The 21,018-nt window shown below is 34.6% G+C and overlaps 1 protein-coding gene across 1 annotated transcript in view; it reads left to right on the top strand.

The window, feature by feature from the left end:
- LOC122802342 (contactin-associated protein-like 5) overlaps positions 1-21,018 on the top strand; it is a 2,566,556-nt gene that overhangs the window by 1,361,476 nt on the left and 1,184,062 nt on the right. The window contains exon 12 of the mRNA XM_044071980.1: positions 4,721-4,877. Within this exon, the coding sequence (XP_043927915.1) occupies positions 4,721-4,877 (157 nt within the window). The remainder of the gene's footprint in view (positions 1-4,720; positions 4,878-21,018) is intronic.

The raw sequence follows: 21,018 nt of genomic DNA, 5'->3' as shown, positions 1-21,018 counted from the left end.
TTCAATGTCAAGAATAAATGGTGACTAGATAATTGTATTGCTGCTGTGCTCAGGAGCAGTCTGCACTTTCCTTCATTCATTAACAAAAAAAATCACAAGTATATACAGTGCACTGTGGAGTAAAGCTGAGTCCACATGCTTCTTGCATCCTTAACAGACCTCACGTTTGAGCCTTGCTCCATGGCAGCAGTAAGGGATATGTAACATCAGATAGGAAAGGACTTTCTATAGGTCTTGTAACATGTAAATATATTAATTGCATTAGCAGTTACTCCACTGCCAATTGTTCTGCTTACTTGTTTTGCTGTAGCAACCCCAGTCTTCGACTTTATTGCACTTGTTGGTTGAGGAGCACACTGTAACTTGTATCTGTTAGACGCCTATAAAAAGGCCTACCAGTTGCTCAGTGATCATATTGCCAAAGTAGTTTGGAAATCCTTCTATGTGGCCCATCTAATTACTAAAGGGTTCGCATCTAGAAATAAAGAGGTTATAGTGCCCCTCGGGATGAGTTATGCACACCATTGAGGAGCCTAACAATACTGCCCACATGGACACACTCTGCAACATACACATTATGAAGGCTACCTTTGTCATAAGTACCTGATTGAGTTGAATGATCACCCAAATGCAACCTATATGCATTTTCCCTCATGTCCTGTGGAAACTGATAAATAATATGCAAAGCTACTCACTGCCATCCCAACAGGATGGTCAGGTCTATCCTCTCCTGCCAGCAATGTTAAGTGTGTGATATGCTTATCAAATTTGCGTCACCTAGGCTGTAGTGAGGGTTTTATCCCTTTTTAACCACTGTTGCCGATAATCCCATACAAGTCTACAATTTGTCAAGTCTCCTTCAATGGAAAATGCTCAGAATTATTTTTAGTTATTAGCAGACTAATGATATTGTGGTTAACAGAAGGAATATGTGTTATTTTCCTCAAACATCACTTTTTCTAAGGTAGGTGCTTCCCTACAAAAGCAACTTTTCATTGTCTGAATATTTTAGTTTCATACATACATTTATTTATTTACTTTTTAAGAAGTAGATGCAGGGCTATTAGCATGTGTCTTTGTCAGGCATTTTCTGTTTTTTTTTTTTTTTTTTTTTTTTCTTTAAAAGATTTAAATAGCACAGGAAGTAAAACAACCTGTAGAAGCCGACTTAAATGTAAATTTCCTGACAAGAAGCTAGTTTAATTGCAAGTGCACTGTTTAAATTTCAAAATATTGTAAAGGGGAAACTAAACAATGCAGTAGAACCATAACAGTTTAACCAGTTTGTTTGCTATTCCTGTGAATCCTTCTATGTTAAATATTAGTTAGCAGTATATGACATACAAATACTCAAAAACCTGCTTTCTTCTTCATTAATCCCTAAATTTAAAGGTGTGGCCTATTGCAAATCATTGAGGAGTATTGTGGAGACTTCAGTTTAAGAATTACAGATCTGTTAAAAAAAGGGAAAAAATACACACTGTTGTAATGGGAAATTACTGATGTCATATGTTTATTTCCATTTATTTCTTTCATGTTTTACTTTCATTTTTAGACATGATGCATTTATATTCACATCAGAAAACTACATAGTGAAAACTCTGGTGCTGTTCAAATTGACTGGTAGCAGGTATTTCCTAGCTCATGGTGGCTATATTTACTTTAACTTCGCATATCTTTATTATATCCTTATAGCATTTTCCTTGTTATGAGGCATTTCAAAGAGACTGAACTGAGAGCAGAGAGCATTCTAGGACTGTGGAAACATTCAGTATTGGGAAGCCAATGACAGCGAATCATTGCTTCAGTGTTGATGAAACTGGTCTAAGTTAGAATATTGTAGAATGGCAATCAACCTTTTAGGACACATCCCTGGTGGTAGTTGTAAAGGCTATTTAGATGACAGTAGAACCCACCAAGGTGTCAGATCCATAAATAAAATGAGGGTTAAAAAAATAAACTTAAAAGCTGTACTGTGGTATCAGTTTACAGATCATGGGTATTAAGGTTGCCCAAAGCACTTCCCAAAAGTTCCCAAAAGGAAAGACTAGCACACTAGATGCTGTGCTGATTATCAATGCCAATTCATGACATGTGTGTGTGTGTGTGTGTGTGTGTGTGTGTGTGTGTGTGTGTGTGTGTGTGTGTGTGTGTGTGAGATAGAAAGGGAATATCAAGGTATGAGAAGCACTCGCCTGTGTCTTTTCTTTTTTGTGCATGACGTTTCTAACAGTAATGTACAAGGCTTTGCCATTTGCATGATGCCTCTGTTTATGATCACACATAACTGAAAGCACTTAATGAAAAAGATTAAAGTTATAAAACATATCAGGTATACACAGGTGATGGTCCACTCATGTTTTCTTTGCCCCGTAGCACATATAATGCACATATAGATATCTATATATATATATATATATATATATATATATATATATATATATATATATATATATATATAAAATATATATATATATATATATATATATATATATATATATATATATATATGTGTGTGTGTGTGTGTGTGTATATTGATGGAAGGAGACTGTCAATGAAAATCACAAGTATTGCTGATTAAAGGCTATACTTTGTCTTGGGTAAATCTTCTGTTTAACATGTATGGAGGCTAAGATATCCAGAAAAATATAATTTTACTTCTCCTATCTGTTGATACTCAATTCTTGAATGCATGCAGATTATTTTGATAACATTTTTAATGGTATTTCATTAAATTCTAATAATACAATATTGAAAACTAAAGAGAGCCAAAAGGTAAATGCATATTATACATTGACAGTTCATTAACTTTCAAAAACATGCACGATGCTTGGTCAGCCTAACCAGTGTACCCATTGTAAATCAAGCATATAGTAATTAAAAAAGACCAGTCGCCCAGACTTTCTTCTATTACTATGTACTATGTCTTTCCATTTTTCTTGACCTAACAGGTCAAGAAGTATGTACTGAAAGCAGGGAAAATACAAGGAAAATTGGATATGTTATGTAAAATTAAAGAAATGTACCCAATGTTCCTTGTATTTCTGCCCCCTCTCTCTGTCATACCTCTGAACTGTCCGGATTTCAAACGTTATTTGTTTTTTTAAAGAAGCAGCAGAGGTCTTCCTTTCTCCATTGCTTTCATTCAAAGCACCGATGTACTGAGTAAGTGTGGGAATGTAAGTCCCTTACCCATGCACAGTATATGAAGAAAGCAATAGGATACTGAAAGAAAGTGGAAGAACACCACAGCGCCATTATACAAAGACATTATTTAACAAAGTAAGTCATAAGTAATGTCATTGTATAATAGCAATAACCAAATCCTGGATGTGATATACTGAAGATTTATCCATGTTTGCCTTTGTTCTATCACTTGACCTTCGTCCTTGCAAATAAACCACACCAACCATGGATAAAATTTCAATATATCACACCTAGTCATTGATTGTTGCTATATTATACAATGATAGTGCATTACAATTCAAAAACATGCATGCTGATTTGTCAGCCCAACTGGCGTGCCCACTGTAAATTGAGAATATACTAACAGAATAAAGTCTAGTTACTGAAGTGCCATTGAGCAGCCAGACTTTCTTCTATCAGATCATTCTACGGAAGTGTACATTTCGACTGTTGAGATTTTCACAGAATGTGCAGATTTTTGCCTTATATTTTTAGTCTGTTCTCATAAAATTTGTGGTTTTCAGACAGATCTTTCAGACTTCATCTCCTTCAGACAATGCAGGATAACACAAATATTGTTATTCTAGCAGATTTCTATGTTTATAAGAACAACACTTACAATCAGTCTCTATTTTAGTGCCTTTGTCCCCTGTTATTTAAAGCTTTATCCACATTTTTTGAGCTAAGAGTTTGAAACGTATTTATGGGGGTGAGAGACCAAATACAAGGAAAATCATGTGCATTCTGCAAAACTAAAGAAATGTACCTGATTTTCCTTGTATTTATGCCCTGTCTCTCTTGTGCCATTAAACTGTCTGGATTTTATAGTTAAAAAAAAAAAAACAAACCTCATCCTTTCTCCATTGCTTGTTTTCAACAGCACTGAAGCACTGTCAAAGTGTGGGAATGTAAGTCCCAAGTCCCATACACATGTGCAGTACATCAGCAAATGCTTTACAATGAGGAAACAACATGGAGGAACATTATGGCACTGTTATAAAAGTCATTATTTAAGAAAAATAAGTAATTTCATTCTTAAATAATGTCACTGTATAATAGCAATAACCATCTCATAGGTGTGGGAATATGAGGATTTACCCACATCCACTGGTCAGTTATTGTTTAATTATATGCTAACACAGCAAATCTGTGACATGATTAAACAAATAATACAGCCTTAGATGACAGCACGCAGAACACTGGAGGCCCATCTAGGCACATTTGTAAATTCCCTGTATATCACTGCTTTTGGTGGTTCGGTCAAACGCAAAGTCTTATGTAAATGAGAAGTGAAGATTGTGCTTTGTGTGTAGGCAAACAAGTATTAATTTAACTATGTCACTGACTTCATTCAAAATATGTATAATTGTAACCTGCGACAAAGAGTTATATACGTAGTACTTGGCGAAACTTATTTTATTTATCTTCTACTTTCATAACAAACCTTCCTATCATAGTTAATTTCAACTAATTTCATCTAATGACTGTTTTTAAAATGTCAACAAGTCACAAAGGCATGTACCTTTCATTTCAGATGACGTGCCTTTTGCCTGGTGGGTTGGAAGAGCGAACGACACACAAATCTATTCTGGAAAGCCTGTGCTCGGTATTCAGAAATGTGCGTGTGGATTAGAAGGAAACTGCATCGACACCCAACATTACTGTAATTGTGATGCAGACAGGAACGAATGGTAATGTTACATTTATACCATTTTTCTATAGCAACACAGTTTCTTTAAATGTTAATTAAATCATTATCATTTCATTGTACTGCTGTCTCTAATGACTTTAGGACATTATTATGCTGTTTAATACACAACCATTTTTGCTAGTAAGCTCATTAACCATATGGCATGTTTTATACTAAATTATAAGAGTTATATTATGTGCCTATTTCAGTGCATTAGACTCTTGTCTTATGAAGGAAAAAATGTAGTTAAAGAACTGTAAGTAAAAAAGACCAGTTAATAAGCACAAATACGACAGATGGATAGGCAGATCAACAGACATCCAAATTAAAAGGCAGAGATAGTAAGACAGAACTTGCAGCTGTTTCATAGCTTACTAAAAGGTCTGCATTCTTCCAGGGTTACTTTTCCATGATTAGATATAAGAACATGCTTCCCATTATTTTTAAATCAGTTAATGTTCACATGTATGTATGTATTACACATTCATGCATTATGTATACATGTATGTATATATGACTGCATGATTGTTTTATTTATTTATTTTTTGTAAGGAATTCAGGCTTTTATTTTTTGCATTAAGCTCACATTTTGCCGGTGAGATCACTACCCATAATTCTTATTTATATATTGGTTTTAACAAAAATAGTTTGCAGAAGGTGGGAACGCAAGTTTTTATCAAAAGTCCATGACTAAAGGAACACTGTCAAGGTGGCTATAAACCATCATCTGGAAAGATGAGAGAACACCATCCAGTTCTAGGCATGAACTAAAAAACAGCATATTATGAAGACATTCAGATTTATTTCAGAAATAATAAAATGTATTACTTATGATTACTAATCTCACCCACATTGTAGTAATGCCAAGCTATTTGCATATACATGTGCATCTCCAACTATACTGGATATCCGAGAGAAGAAATCAGCAAATAAGACAAAATCCACTTAGCTAATTAAATTATCAGTATATTGAGTTGTTACATTTTAGCAGTTAAAACATATGTCTAAGTTCATTGTTATGAATAAATAAGTTATAACAACTGTCATGAAACATGCTGACATGCTGGATTTGCACTAAAATAGAGGGAAACGAGTGTTATCCATGTTTGAAGCTTTAATTAAACTTTATAAATTTTGGAAAGAGAAAAGTTCACTGATTTTGAATGCAGTATTTTTTAGACAGTGACTCTCTCTGTGTACAGTTTATAGCATTCCCAGACAAAGGAGGCTCAACAAATCTATTTTTCCATGATTATAAAAACAGTGTATAGAATGGCATAGTTGAACATCAGAAAAGGATCACTTAAGACCTAGGACTGTAATAGCAACATGTTAGCATACCTTTCACCTGCTATTATTTTGACATAGTGCTGTGATTGTTATCCTTAGATTTTACCTTTTTTCCCCAAGATTTATCAGTTTTATTCACAAACGTAGATCTTTTAAAGGGTCCATAAATTGTTAATTAACTGAAGTAAGCATACATGAAGATTCCTGATAATACCTACACAATGATTCCCGATCACTGCATACATGAGGTCTGAAGTATGAATGCCTGTTATCTAAAAAGTGTAACATCTTCCTCTCTCTGACCCTTTGTTATTATTTTTAAGGGCTAGAGCTATGAATTTTTAATGCCCAGATGTTGACCAGTATGCAGGCTACGTTATTTCACTGAAACAAAATGAAAGAACTCGTGTATAATGAGCTATACATGTGCAGTATATCCATTTTAGTGTTTCATTGTTATTGCAAGGAGTATTAATTCAGTGCTCCCGAACTCATGCTGTAACTCATGCACTGTACTTCACATTGCAGTGCGTACACATCGCTCACATCTTCAGCATTTGTAGAGATGTGTACACACCACTCAGATGCTGTACACTACACATTAAGAACCCAATGCAACATTCGCTATTCCCTGTCCTTACAGCCCAGATGAAATTGTTCCTCAAACGAGCAAGACTTCTTTCTATATAAATGTTGTTGTACAGATGTATGTTACCGCCGGCATTAGCATAATGTAGTCAGAAGCACTGTTGCTGCATTTCAAGAGGTTCCCAGTTCAGTTATCGGCAGGGTGCCTTTTGAGCAAAGTCTGAATGTTCTCCCTGTGGTCATGTGAGATTCATTTGGGTACTCTTGTTTCTTCCCACATCATAAGGACATGTGACTGGTGACTCTAAGGTATCAGTAGGTGTGTGTATGATATGGAAGAAAGACCTGGCATTCTACTTCTGTTCCCTACTTGCCTAGTAAGCTCTGTGGATAGTGGCAGTTGTGTATGGATTTACTATAAGGGCCAGAGGTGACAACAGTATTGCATGGATGGATGTTACAGCCAACTAGTGCACTCAGTAATACATTGCTATAATGGTCAGAGGTGACAACAATACTTCTCAACTGTGCAGATTTTTGCAGAATGTCCAGATTGTTGACTTATATTTTTGGTCTCTTCCTCATAAAATTTGTGCTCTTTTTTGGCAAATCATTGAGGACTGAAGTCATTAAATAATGATAGACATTTGAGTTTCAGACTCCAAACTGTTCAGAAAATGCATGATAATATACAACATGATGATCTATCAGCTTTCTATGTTACTAAGAGCAATATTTAAAAACTGTCTCTGTTTTGCTCCACCCCCATTACTTTTGGCTAGATTTCTTGCACTGAAAAGTTGAGAGGTATGGTGACAACAGAACTACATGGATGGATGTTATAGACAATTACTGGACTCAGTAACAGATAATTTTTCTTTTTTTTTTCACATAATTTTTATTGAGTTTTCATAAATACAAATGCATCAATATAAACAAATGTTAACTATATACAATGTCCATAATATAAGCAACTTTGTCAATACATTCACATTTTATCTAACAATTATTTAAGTTTTAACCAAGCTAGTTTTTTATGTGTCTTTCTTGTAGTTCTTAAAGTCATAGTCATTAATTCTCTATTGCAAACTAGTTTGGCCAGTGATATAAATTCCACAAAAGGTGTAATGTTCTTACTTTTCCAGTTTGAGGTAATGCTTTTTCTTGCTATTACAAGGAGGGACCAGAGGGGGTGCACTTGTGTACTTGGAACATACACTGGAATTGGGGCATTAAATAATAACAATGAGTCCGTGACTTCACATTTATCCGACCACAACGCTTTAATAAAGGATTTGAATTCCGACCAAAAGGGAATTACAGTATTGCATTTTATAAACATATGTACCCAGTCTGCATATTCTGCTTCTTCACATCTCTAACATAATGATGTCTCATTACCTGATATTAATGCTATTTACTGGGGTGTGAAAAAACTTCTGTGAATACATTTCCATGTGTAAATTTTCCAAAAGGGAGATGATGTAGTTTTACTGACTGATTTAAGTATGACTGATTTCTCTTTTTCTGAAAAGCTAGATTTGTTATTTTTTTCTGCATAGCTCCATAGGGACTCATCTGGAGCTGGTAAATCCATTTGCAGTGCCCTGTATAACCTTGACACTGATAGTCCATCATTTATGCATAGTGTATTCATTTCACAAAAAAGTGTTAGAATTTTGAGTCGGTGGATTTCACTACTTGATTTATTTAAAACTCATTAACTATATGTTCTCTAAAAGTGTGTATGTTTAGCCAGTTGTTTTGATTTATATCTTGCTATGAGAGAGGTTGTGTCTTGTATATAATTGTGATCAAGAATCTGATGCCAGAAAACTAGTCCATTTCCTTTCATTTCTTCTATTTTTTATGTTATAAGAGCCCAAGCATTTATTTGTTACAGCTATGGGAAATATAATAAATAAAAGACTTATCATCTTATAATCTTTGTACATTAGCTGTTTGAAATTGTTTACTATGTAATTAACAAATGGAGAGCATACTTTTGTTACTTGTATTAAAACAAATGCTTTTTATGACAAGGTAAACTTTTTCCACTTCAGAAAACATATCATTGTTGTTTCCTCACAGTTGTCTAGTAATATTGCTTTACGTAGATTTTTCTAGTTGAAAGTATATTTGCTGTTTAGCTAATTACTTATAATGTTAAAATAATTGATTCAGTATATAGTTCTATTTGTGGAAATGAGATTCTACCCTCTTCCCAACTTCTATAATGCCATGAATGACTAATCCTTGGTATTTTTGGAAACCATAAAAACTTTATTAATATAGAGTTAAGTTGTTTCATTAGGTTTTTGGAAGGGGATGCTAGGATGGCTTGAAAAAACATATAGAATTTTGGGTAGTATGATCATTTTAAGTAATGATAGTCACTCCTCCATGGTGAATAACATTTTATTCCATTTGTTTAAGTAATCCTTAACAGTGCCTATTAACATTATGAAATTTGTTTGCCTAGTGTCTTTCCAGTTTGCTTTAATGGTTATACCTAGATATTTAATCATATTGTTGTCCCAATTAAAGTCTCTATGTCTCTCTGGAATGGGGTTTATTTTTTGTTTAACAAAATTGTTTCAGTTTTATTTTAATTAAAACATAGGCCAGATATCATTTCAAAGTTTTGAAGAGATTCTATAAGATGTTCAGTTGAGGTATCTATATTCCTAATTGTTAATAAGATATCATGAGCGAAAAGCTGGAGTTTGGAATTGTACTTTGCATTGACATAGAAGCTGCTTATTTTATCATTAGTTCTTATGTAATTAGCTAATGGCTGCAATGATAGAGCAAATAATAAGGGTGATAGAAGGCACCCTTGCTTGGTGCCTTTCATTATTTTAAGTGGTCCTGACAAGAAAGCTCCAATTTTAATGTATAATTTCTTCAGCAATTTAAAAAAATCTGAGGAAAAGTTATACATTTCTAGAACTTTAAATAAATAGGGCCCACTCAAAGAATCAAACGCTTTGTCCAAGTCTAGGCTAATAATTATTAATTCTCTTTTTTTGTTTGCATAGTCCATTAATGTTAATAGTCTGATTAAATTGTCTTGGACCATTCTGTGTGAGATAAACCCTGTTTGATCATCTTTTATTATTTTTGGTAAAAACGGATTTAATCTATCTGCTAGAATAGATGTAAAAATCTTGTAGTCCACATTCAGAAGGGAAATAGGGCAATTAGATGTTATAAAATTAGGGTCCTTGTCATGTTTCAAAATGGGTGAAATCATCGCATATTTCCAGGAAGGGAAAATGCCATCATTTTTACAGATACTTTTTCTGAAGATGTTTATAAAATATGCTCACTTGACTACATTAAGTATGCTTGGCCACATTCCTGTATCAGAGTCATTGTCCTTCTAAACTGATTGTTTTGCCATATTGTGTTTCAATGGTTAAATAGTGAAGTTTTATTATTTGGGCTAGTGCAATATGTGTGTTGCTTAATTACAGTGACTCAGAACCTGGAGGTTCATTTCCTTGACTTAACTGAAGCAGATAATGCTTTCATTTTCTGGTGAGGTCACTTAATTCTTGTTTTAGAAATATACTTTTGCATTGCAGCAATTCTGCCATGTGTATATATTATAACTTGTGTATCCCTTCAAAATATTTTGAATATCCTTTACATTTCATTAATGGAGTTATCTTTCAATTTGCTTTTTAATTCATACATTCCTAACAAATCATTAACCTTCTATATTTGCTTTAAAATAAACATATAATGATATGAAAATAGAAATCTATATCTGGAAATCTATAGCATTTTTATGTTGTATTGTAACAAGTTCATCAAAGAAGGCTAGGCTTATGCCTCCAACAGTCTTTCTTGGGTGATGTTAAGTTTTCTTTTAATGATTCTGTTAATTGCTTTAGTATATTAATTGTGGTTAATACTGTTTTTACTTGGACAGCTTTGGTATGTTATTTTGCAATAAGTATGGTTTCACTGTGATGTTAGCCCATATATCAGAATAGGCCTGACAGGCTTGTGCAGAACTTCATTTATGTTTTATTACTTTCAGTAATATTAAGTTTAATCAAGTTCTAATTCCAAAAAGTGTTCACTCATTGGAATTACACACTGTCCTTTTTAATGTATAATGTGATATATAACATTTTTATTATTCATAGAGAGTTTGAATGCTTTACGACATTTGCTCTGTTTTTTTTTTTTTTTTTTTTTTTTTGGAAAATGTAGCTAAATATACATTTTCTACAAGAGAAAAAAAAAATAAGTGTATGAGGAATAGAAATAGTGTTCCTGATAGCTGCCATCAACAGCTCAGTAGCTCAGTAGAGTTGCTAGTCAGGCAGAAAACCAGCACTGTCACTCATATAGCTATAGCTGCTGTTACATCTGCCTGAATGAACATTTTAGATATTAGCAACTGCAGCAAAGAGCTAGTAGAAAGTCTTTGTAACAGTTCTGCAGTTCTGAGAACCTCCAATTTTTGATCCTCAACTTTTGGCCACCATTCTGTGCCGATCCAGGAGAAGAAAATGAGCTACGATACTCTGAACTATACTCTGTTCATGCACGTCCCCATATTTTAAGTCCATGTTTTTTTTTTATATTTTTTATTTTCCATTTGCTTATCGTAGATGTTTGTGAGCATAATTATAGACAGAAGGTTCTACTTTCTATTCCCACCTTATGGACTCCTTGTTAAAACACCTAACATTAAAAAAATAATGCATCCCTGCAAATGTAGTCAGTGCATTAAAGCTGGTAATTGGGTTGATAACAGTATGACAGCACACACACATTCACACACACATGCAAGAACACACACACACACACACACACACACACACACACACACACACATGCACGGAAACACAAACACACACACACACACACACACACACACACACACACACACACACACACACACACACACACACACACACACATGCACTCAGACACAGACATACAGAATGTCTGAAAGTAGAAGAGACATAATGTCATTTAAACTTCAGGTAGAACTGTCAGGATGTAATATTTTTGAAAGAGAGAGTTGGAAACAAAGGTACAGACTTCAGTTCTATTCAAAGAAAAAGAAATAATGAAAGTTATTAAAAACATAAGTAAAAGAGGTAATATCAAAATATAAGAGTCTGTGCCTCTATATAAAACAAACTGTTTATTCTTATATAAACTGTTTATTCTTACATATGTTGAAGTATAAACATGAAATTAAAAATGATTCTTTTTTCATGCAGTTGCTTCCCTAGCTTTTGAGGGTAAAACAATGAGTAACAAGGTCACACAGAAAAAACAATAGAAAAAAACAGTCAAGCTACATTTTCTACTACATGAATCCTTAAAATTTCTATTAGAGGTAACATGGGATATATGCAAATGACCCCTTAAGGACATCAGGTGTTTTAGCTATATGGGAGTTCTGAATGTCCATGACTTTTTTCATTTTAAGTATGTTATGGACAAATTCAGGCCAATAAAGCGAAACTCCACTAGCTGCGGACATGCATCTTTCAGCCTTCTTATGGCCTCATCAGCACACCATAAGTGGACTGTTTGGCTAATGTTTGGAAAAACAGGGTTGTCATACCCATCTGATGTCCATAACCATTAGGACATCTGCAAAATATCACAACAAACAAAATAAAACATATATTTGCATATATATATATATATATATATATATGTGTGTGTGTGTGTGTGTGTGTGTGTGTGTGTGTGTGTATATATATATATATATATATATATATATATATATATAAAATAAAATATATATATATATATGTGTGTGTGTGTGTGTGTGTATATATATATATATATATATATATATATATATATATATATATATGTGTGTGTGTGTGTATATATATATATATATATATATATATATATATATATATATATATATATATATTATTATTATTATTATTATTATTATTATTAATTTTTACATTTGTTAACCGGGTTAGTCTGTCTGGGCTCTTAGAAGCTCTTTTTCAGCAGAGACCCAAGGAGAAAAGCTCCCAAAAAAAGTTTAATTAAACAAATAGTAAGAACAAAGATAAACACAGATCACATTTTAAGTATACATACTTCTGAAATAATTGCATGACATGCAATAAAGGAATATATAGAATGGATAGAAAGATAATACAATACATATATGGAAATGTTCACGTAGTATGGCAAGAAACTAAGCAGAAATATGGTAAGACTAAGGTCAGTAAATTGCTGAACCAAGGTACTAGGCATGATGTAAGTAAATATGCAGATATGGATCTACTTCATATGGTCAACATTTCAGAATGTCGACATTCATATGGCTGAGACCATATGATCGACATTTGAAATCTTGACCATAAAACAAAAAAATAAAAAATGCAAAAAAACTTACCTTCACACTGCTAGCAGGGGGGCTACACCACCCTGCACCCCCCCCTGTGGGGGGCTCTGTCCCCACACCCCCTGGAACTTAAATATACCAACTCTGAGATCACACTACAGTGTGGAAAATGGAAATCTTTCCATTTGGCACTGTACGGAGATACCGGTTCCCCATGGTTGACATTTTGAATGTCGATCATATGGTCTCAGCCATATGAATGTCGACATTCTGAAATGTTGACCATGTGATGGGTACCCATATATATATATATATATATATATATATATATATATAGATAGATATAGATAGATATATATAAAGATATTTGCATATTTCCCATGTTGCCTCTAATACAAGATGCGAGAGGTTTTAAGGAATTAACAATGGAAAATCTAGCTTGGCTGGGTTTTTTTTTTTTTTTTGATTTTTGCTATGTATTTCTATGTGACCTTGTTACTCATTGTTTTACTTTCTTATCTGGGATATTTTGCAGACACCCTAATGGTTATGGACATCAGATGGGTACGATAACCCTGTGTTTTCAAACATTATCGAAACAGTCCACTTATGTTCTGTTGATGAGCCCATAAGTAGGCTGAAACATGCATGTCCACATCTAGTGGGGTTTGGCTTTTGCCCTGAATTTGTCCGTAGAAAACTTATAAGGAAAAAAGATGTGGCCATTCAGAACTGCCATATAGCTGAAACACCTGATGTCCTTAAGGGGTTATTTGCATGTATTCCATGTTACCTCTAATACTAGAGGTTTTAAGGAGTCACACAGTGGAAAATCTAACTTGGCTGCCATTTTAGTGCAGGAACACAAACTAAATTATTCGATAGATAATTGGTTAGTTACATTTACTGACAATTTTCTAAAAAATGCTGACTCATTATGGAGCACAGGTCCTTTATATACATACAACACAAATAGCTCAAAACAGTGAGTAATTAAGTGACAGTCCTTTTTAAAATGGACAGTTATTAAATGATTAAGGGTGTTTACTATGGTCCAGGAACTTTAGCTGAGAAATTTAATGGCTGTGTCTTTGATCTGGAGAGTCTACCAACTGGCAAAAAATTGTGATATATATTATGTGGCCATTTTCTACTCCCCAGTCTTTTTTATTTTACCTCACTGCAGAGTCTTATGTCAAGAATTTGTCATTTGTGACAACCAATCATGGAGGATAGTACACTGGTGCAATAAACACCAGTTTTGTTGCTCATGTAAAAATCTGCAGTTATCTGTCTGGAAAATAATGTGCCTTTATTTGCTATATATTGATTGATAGGTAAAATGATCACTATTTTACTGAGCCATGCAACAGGCAAAAGGAAAAAATGCTTGACTCTCTCCTCAAAGTTTTCTAGTACAATGGCATACAGAAACACTGAGTAATTCATTCACACAAATCATTTTAAAAATATACTTCCCTCACTCCCCCCACTCAACCTCCACCTACTCTTGCAAATTCAGGATTCCATAATAGGTAGAAACCCAAAAATTCATATATGTGGATATACAACCAGACCTAATATATGAGCCTGAAAAAGTACATAATGCCTGACATTTGACAAGTTATTGAAATCAGATTATCTGCAAATCCAGAAATGTGACAATGAAGAGCCAACTGAAAAAGAAAACGTATAAATTGCTGATATGAAAAAATAATTCCTGAGTGATTTCTGTGAATGCAAAATATTAATGAAGGAATATCAGACTAAATTTTTGAGGTCAGATGATGAAATATGAGTAAAGTGACTGAACAAGTAACACAAAACCAAGAGACAGATTCCGCACAAAGAAAACCACAATATAACCAAATACTATGCAACCTGGACCACCAGGAAAGACAAAAACAAAAGGCAGCTGATAGAAGCTCTTAAAATGTTGTTTGTTTGTCTTTTCGGCTTTTCCCATTGAGGGGTTGCCACAGCGGAACTCAGGTCTGTTAATGATTGGCAGTAGATTTTTATGGTGCCGAGTTGCCAGCCCGATGCCCAACCTTCAGTGAAGGCACGCCCATTCATGCATATCTTTCAGAGGCCACTCGACTGCAGGGAGGACAGGCAGACTCCACACAGAAGGCACTCCAGCCGAGAATTGAACAGGAGAACCTCTTGTTGTGAGGCAGTAATGCTACCGCTGTACCACCGTGGCTGTTAGAAGCTCTAAAAATGTATAGATCTTTAATTAAGTGCCCAAACAGTGTCTGTAGAGTACTCTTAGCATTGTTATTTGAGCATGCCAACAATAAGAAATAAATAATTAAATGGATTTTGACATTAGCAATCATGAAATTGATCAGCATGACATTCCAAAAATGCAAATAAATAACCATTGGTTGATCACTACTGCATGCATGGAAAGATGTCTGCATCTAGAGTAAACAATATCAAAACAAAACATGATTACTGTAACTAGAATAAAAAAATGCTGAAACTACTATTGTAACTATAAGAGTTGTTTTATCTGCCTTGCTAAATACAGAAACAAAAGACAACTATCTAAATATTCAAATGGGGAAAATCAATCCTTTCACTCATTTGGTAATACCTTAAAAAATAAAATAAAATTCTAAAATCTTCTCATGGGATGCCGTGGGTGTGTAAGTGATCTAAGCATAATCAGCCTAACACATCCACACTTGTGACGCCATTAAATAACAACAGTTGACACAAGTGTATTAAATCAAGGTTTGGTGCACAACAGTTGTGATGTCACTTCAAAAGGGCAGCCCCACAATGGACCCTGGGAATTACAGACCCATTAGCCTGACAATACCTAACTGCAAGGTGATGATATGATTCCTAAAAAGCTTGATAAACTATAATTTATAAAAAAAACTTATAAGATTTAACCCCCAGCATTTTGCCTTGTCAGAAGTGGATACTATGGAATGATTCTGTTTTTTCTTTCTTTTTTTTTTTTCTTTTTTTGAAATGGTAATGCAAGCTGTAGGCAGTGGTCGTTCTGTCCTTACAACATACCCTGAGCTCACCAAGGCTTTTAAAACTGTACCACATGTTGACATTATCAACAAGCTCAATGTGCCTTAAATTGATTTATTTGTACTTAGATGGATGGTTAATTGAATGATAGCCAGATCCCACACTGTATGGGTGGCAGGCATATCCTCATAGAGCATGAAGTTAACAAGGAGGGTACCACAGGGATGTCTGCTAGGACCTTTGTTATTTGGCATGCAGTTCTCAGATCTCCAAATCAAAAGTAAGAAACTCTTTTTAACCAAGTTTACAGATGATAGTAAAGTGGGTGTTATTCTCAAATCCCCTTCTAATAAGTAGAAACTATAAAGTGATCTTATACACATTAAAAGCAGGTTCTCTAAAAACTGGTTAAAATGAAATGCTAAAAGAATGCTCTGTAAGCCAGATGATTGTCCAGCACCTAACAATTTAATACAACAATGCTTTCACGTAGAATTTTATGCTCTACAGATAAAAATAATCATTGCAACTAAATCATCTTATACTGCAGGTGACGTCTGCATTCAAACTGTTTAGTTAAACTGTGGTACCATATCACACTGCCACAAAAATCAATTGAGAATGTATACCCATTTAAAACACAGCTTAAACTTCACCTATCAAATCAATGGATTTGCTTCTGTATTGTTCCAGGATAAACGCAACTGTAATCTTCATCTTGCCATATTTACAAACCATTGTCTTCATTCAAAAACCTATTTCCCACAACAAGTCTTCACCAATACCTGAATAGTTTTACTAGCATCTCCTAGCCATATAGATAGTTTTACAAAACACTGCTCAGCACCCCCACCAACAAATGTCTAATATAAATGTTATTGTTTTTGAAGCTACTTGGTCCTTCGCCTCATAACTACAATATTAACATTTTCTGCCCTACTGAGTTCCTTCCTACCTCAATAGCTTTGTGTCCCTATTCACTAATCACAAGATCTATTATATATTTGACAAACCAGCTAATACACCTCTTCAAATGCTCAATGTGCATCATCTATTAATGCATAAGAATCTTTTATACTATAATGGTTTCCTTTATTTCATATAAATGTTATCTAATTAGCAAATGTATCTGTAATTGTTAATTTTGTAGATTTATTTAACTCCTTTTCAGCAGAGGCCTGAAGGAAAAAACTCCAACATATGTCTAACATGTGTAGTTTATAGGTGAATACTAAGCTAACTGCTCTGAAGGGCTATTTTAAGCCTAGCTAATAACCTGCGGTCAGAATCAAACTCTGTACCTTGTGCCTGTGTGGTGAAGTCCTTAGCCATTATGTCAGATTTACCTTTTTGGAATCAATGTACTTTTATTAACACTGACTGCATGGGATATTACTGAAAACAGCCTACAAACTAAAAAAAGTAAGGGTGAGCTGTGGCACTAAAATATTAGTTTATTTAGCCACATTTACAACATGTAATACATTTTATGTAGTGAAAACAAAGTGGTCCCTAAGGGAAAGGATATATAAACATACTTATTGTATATTAAAAGGTTAATTCCAACAATGCCTTAAATAAACATGCAAAGTTATTCAAGACTTAAAAAAATGTTGCTGTAGTTTTGGAAAAAAAATAATATTGGTGGTAGCTTTGACAATTGGCAAACCTATCTGGAATATAAAGAATTAGTTTGATAGATAAGGTTAAATGTCAGTTCCCTACCTGGACTAAATGATAGTTTGAATATATATCTTGTTTGTTAAGGTCGATAACTAAGTTATAAATCATTATTATATATTAATCAAAACATTTTTATTCATATATTTCTAAAGACTAATGTTTTGTCTAATGTCTTTCATTAGTCCATGTGAAATTGTTTTTATACCACTGGCTTTGGTTAAAGACTTTTTAAGCCTTTTAGCTGGCATAATTTGATTTGTGGTCACATTACATTCTTATAGTATAAAAGAAGGTGGAATCTATATGATATTGTGATTCTGATGAAGTCCTTTGTGAAAAATGACAGAGCTCAATCTTATTCAATGCAAGGAATGTTTACTGCTTTTGAAATGGCGTCTGCTTTTTGTTAGTACAATGTGCCTGTTGTCAACAGTTTGCATTATCATCTTTTTGAAGACATTTACCAGGTTCATTAGGCAGCATCTACCTTTTACCAAACCAAACTGTTGTAAATGTAGCCTGATGTGATGATTAGTGTCTATGTTCATCAATTCTGTTATAATGTTTTCTATGGCCTTACAAATTATACTTGTCAGGGTTAATGGACCTACAGTCGCTGGGGTCAGTAGTAGAGTCACAGTGATGGAGTGGCATCACTAGTGCTGTATGCCATACTTCTGGGAGAGAATCTGCAGTCAGGGTCAGGTTAAATAGCTTATGGGCAGGGTCAATCCATGCATGTTTGGTACTATTTAATAAACAGCTACTGCAATATGGTGACTGTGTTTTATATGGTTTGGTACTGTTGAATAAATGGAACCTGCAGTATGATGGAGGTGTTTTATATGGTTTGGTACTTTTGAATAAACAGCACCTGCAGTATGGTGGCGGTGTTTTATATGGTTTGGTACTGTTGAATAAACAGCAGCTGCAGTATGGTGGCGGTGTTTTATATGGTTTGGTACTGTTGAATAAACAGCACCTGCAATATGGTGGCGGTGTTTTATATGGTTTGATCCTGTTGCATAAACAGCACCTGCAGTATGGTGGTGATGTTTTATATGGTTTGGTACTGTTGAATAAACAGCACCTGCAGTATGGTGGCAGTGTTTTATCTGGTTTGGTACTGTTGAATAAACAGCACCTGCAGTATAGTGGCTGTGTTTTATATGGTTTGATCCTGTTGCATAAACAGCACCTGCAGTATGGTGGCGGTGTTTTATATGGTTTGGTACTGTTGAATAAACAGCACCTGTATTATGGTGGCGGTGTTTTATATGGTTTGGTACTGTTGAATAAACAGCACCTGCAGTATGGTGGCGGTGTTTTATAAGGTTTGTACTGTTTAATAAACAGCACCTGCAGTATGGTGGCGGTGTTTTATATGGTTTGGTACTGTTGAATAAACAGCACCTGTATTATGGTGACGATGTTTTATATGGTTTGGTACTGTTGAATAAACAGCACCTGCAGTATGGTGGTGGTGTTTTATATGGTTTGGTACTGTTTAATAAACAGCACCTGCAGTATGGTGACTGTGTTTTATATGGTTTGATCCTGTTGCATAAACAGCACCTGCAGTATGGTGGCGGTGTTTTATATGGTTTGGTACTGTTGAATAAACAGCACCTGTATTATGGTGACAGTGTTTTATATGGTTTGGTACTGTTGAATAAACAGCACCTGCAGTATGGTGGCGGTGTTTTATAAGGTTTGGTACTGTTTAATAAACAGCACCTGCAGTATGGTGACTGCATTTTATAAGGTTTGGTACTGTTTAATAAACAGCACCTGCAGTATGGTGGTGATGTTTTATATGGTTTGGTACTGTTGAATAAACAGCACCTGCAGTATGGTGGTGGCGTTTAATATGGTTTGGTAATGTTGAATAAACAGCACATGCAGTATGGTGGCGGTGTTTTATATGGTGTGGTACTGTTGAATCAACAGCACCTGCAGTATGGTGGCAGTGTTTTATATGGTTTGGTACTGTTGAATAAACAGCACCTGCAGTATGGTGACTGCATTTTATATGGTTTGGTACTGTTTAATAAACAGCACCTGCAATATGATGACTGTGTTTTATATGGTTTGGTACTGTTTAATAAACAACACCTGCAGTATGGTGACTGCGTATTATATGATTTGGTACTGTTGAATAAACAGCACCTGCAGTATGGTGACTGCGTTTTATATGGTTTGGTACTGTTTAATAAACAACACCTGCAGTATGGTGACTGCGTATTATATGATTTGGTACTGTTGAATAAACAGCACCTGCAGTATGGTGACTGCGTTTTATATGGTTTGGTACTGTTTAATAAACAGCACCTGCAGTATGGTGACTGCGTTTTATATGGTTTGGTACTGTTTAATAAACAGCACCTGTAATATGGTGACTGTGTCTTATATGGTTTGGTACTGTTGAATAAACAGCACCTGCAGTATGGTGACTACGTTTTATATGGTTTGGTACTGTTTAATAAACAGCACCTGCAGTATGGTGACTGCGTATTATATGGTTTGGTACTGTTTAATAAACAGCCCCTGCAGTATGGTGACTGCGTATTATATGGTTTGGTACTGTTTAATAAACAGCCCCTGCAGTATGGTGTCTGGGTTTTATATGGTTTGGTACTGTTTAATAAACAGCCCCTGCAGTATGGTGACTGCGTTTTATATGGTTTGGTACTGTTTAATAAACAGCACCTGTAATATGGTGACTGTGTCTTATATGGTTTGGTATTGTTGAATAAACAGCACCTGCAGTATGGTGACTACGTTTTATATGGTTTGGTACTGTTTAATAAACAGCACCTGCAGTATGGTGACTGCGTATTATATGGTTTGGTACTGTTTAATAAACAGCCCCTGCAGTATGGTGACTGCGTATTATATGGTTTGGTACTGTTTAATAAACAGCCCCTGCAGTATGGTGACTGCGTATTATATGGTTTGGTACTGTTTAATAAACAGCACCTGCAGTATGGTGACTGCGTATTATATGATTTGGTACTGTTGAATAAACAGCACCTGCAGTATGGTGACTGCGTTTTATATGGTTTGGTACTGTTTAATAAACAACACCTGCAGTATGGTGACTGCGTATTATATGATTTGGTACTGTTGAATAAACAGCACCTGCAGTATGGTGACTGCGTTTTATATGGTTTGGTACTGTTTAATAAACAGTCCCTGCAGTATGGTGACTGCGTATTATATGATTTGG

Source organism: Protopterus annectens, chromosome 5.part0 (assembly GCF_019279795.1).
Source record: "Protopterus annectens isolate FY-2018-M chromosome 5.part0, PAN1.0, whole genome shotgun sequence".
NCBI lineage: Eukaryota > Metazoa > Chordata > Ceratodontiformes > Protopteridae > Protopterus > Protopterus annectens.
Note: the sequence above shows the minus strand (reverse complement) of the source record. Positions and strands in the feature narration are given on the sequence as shown.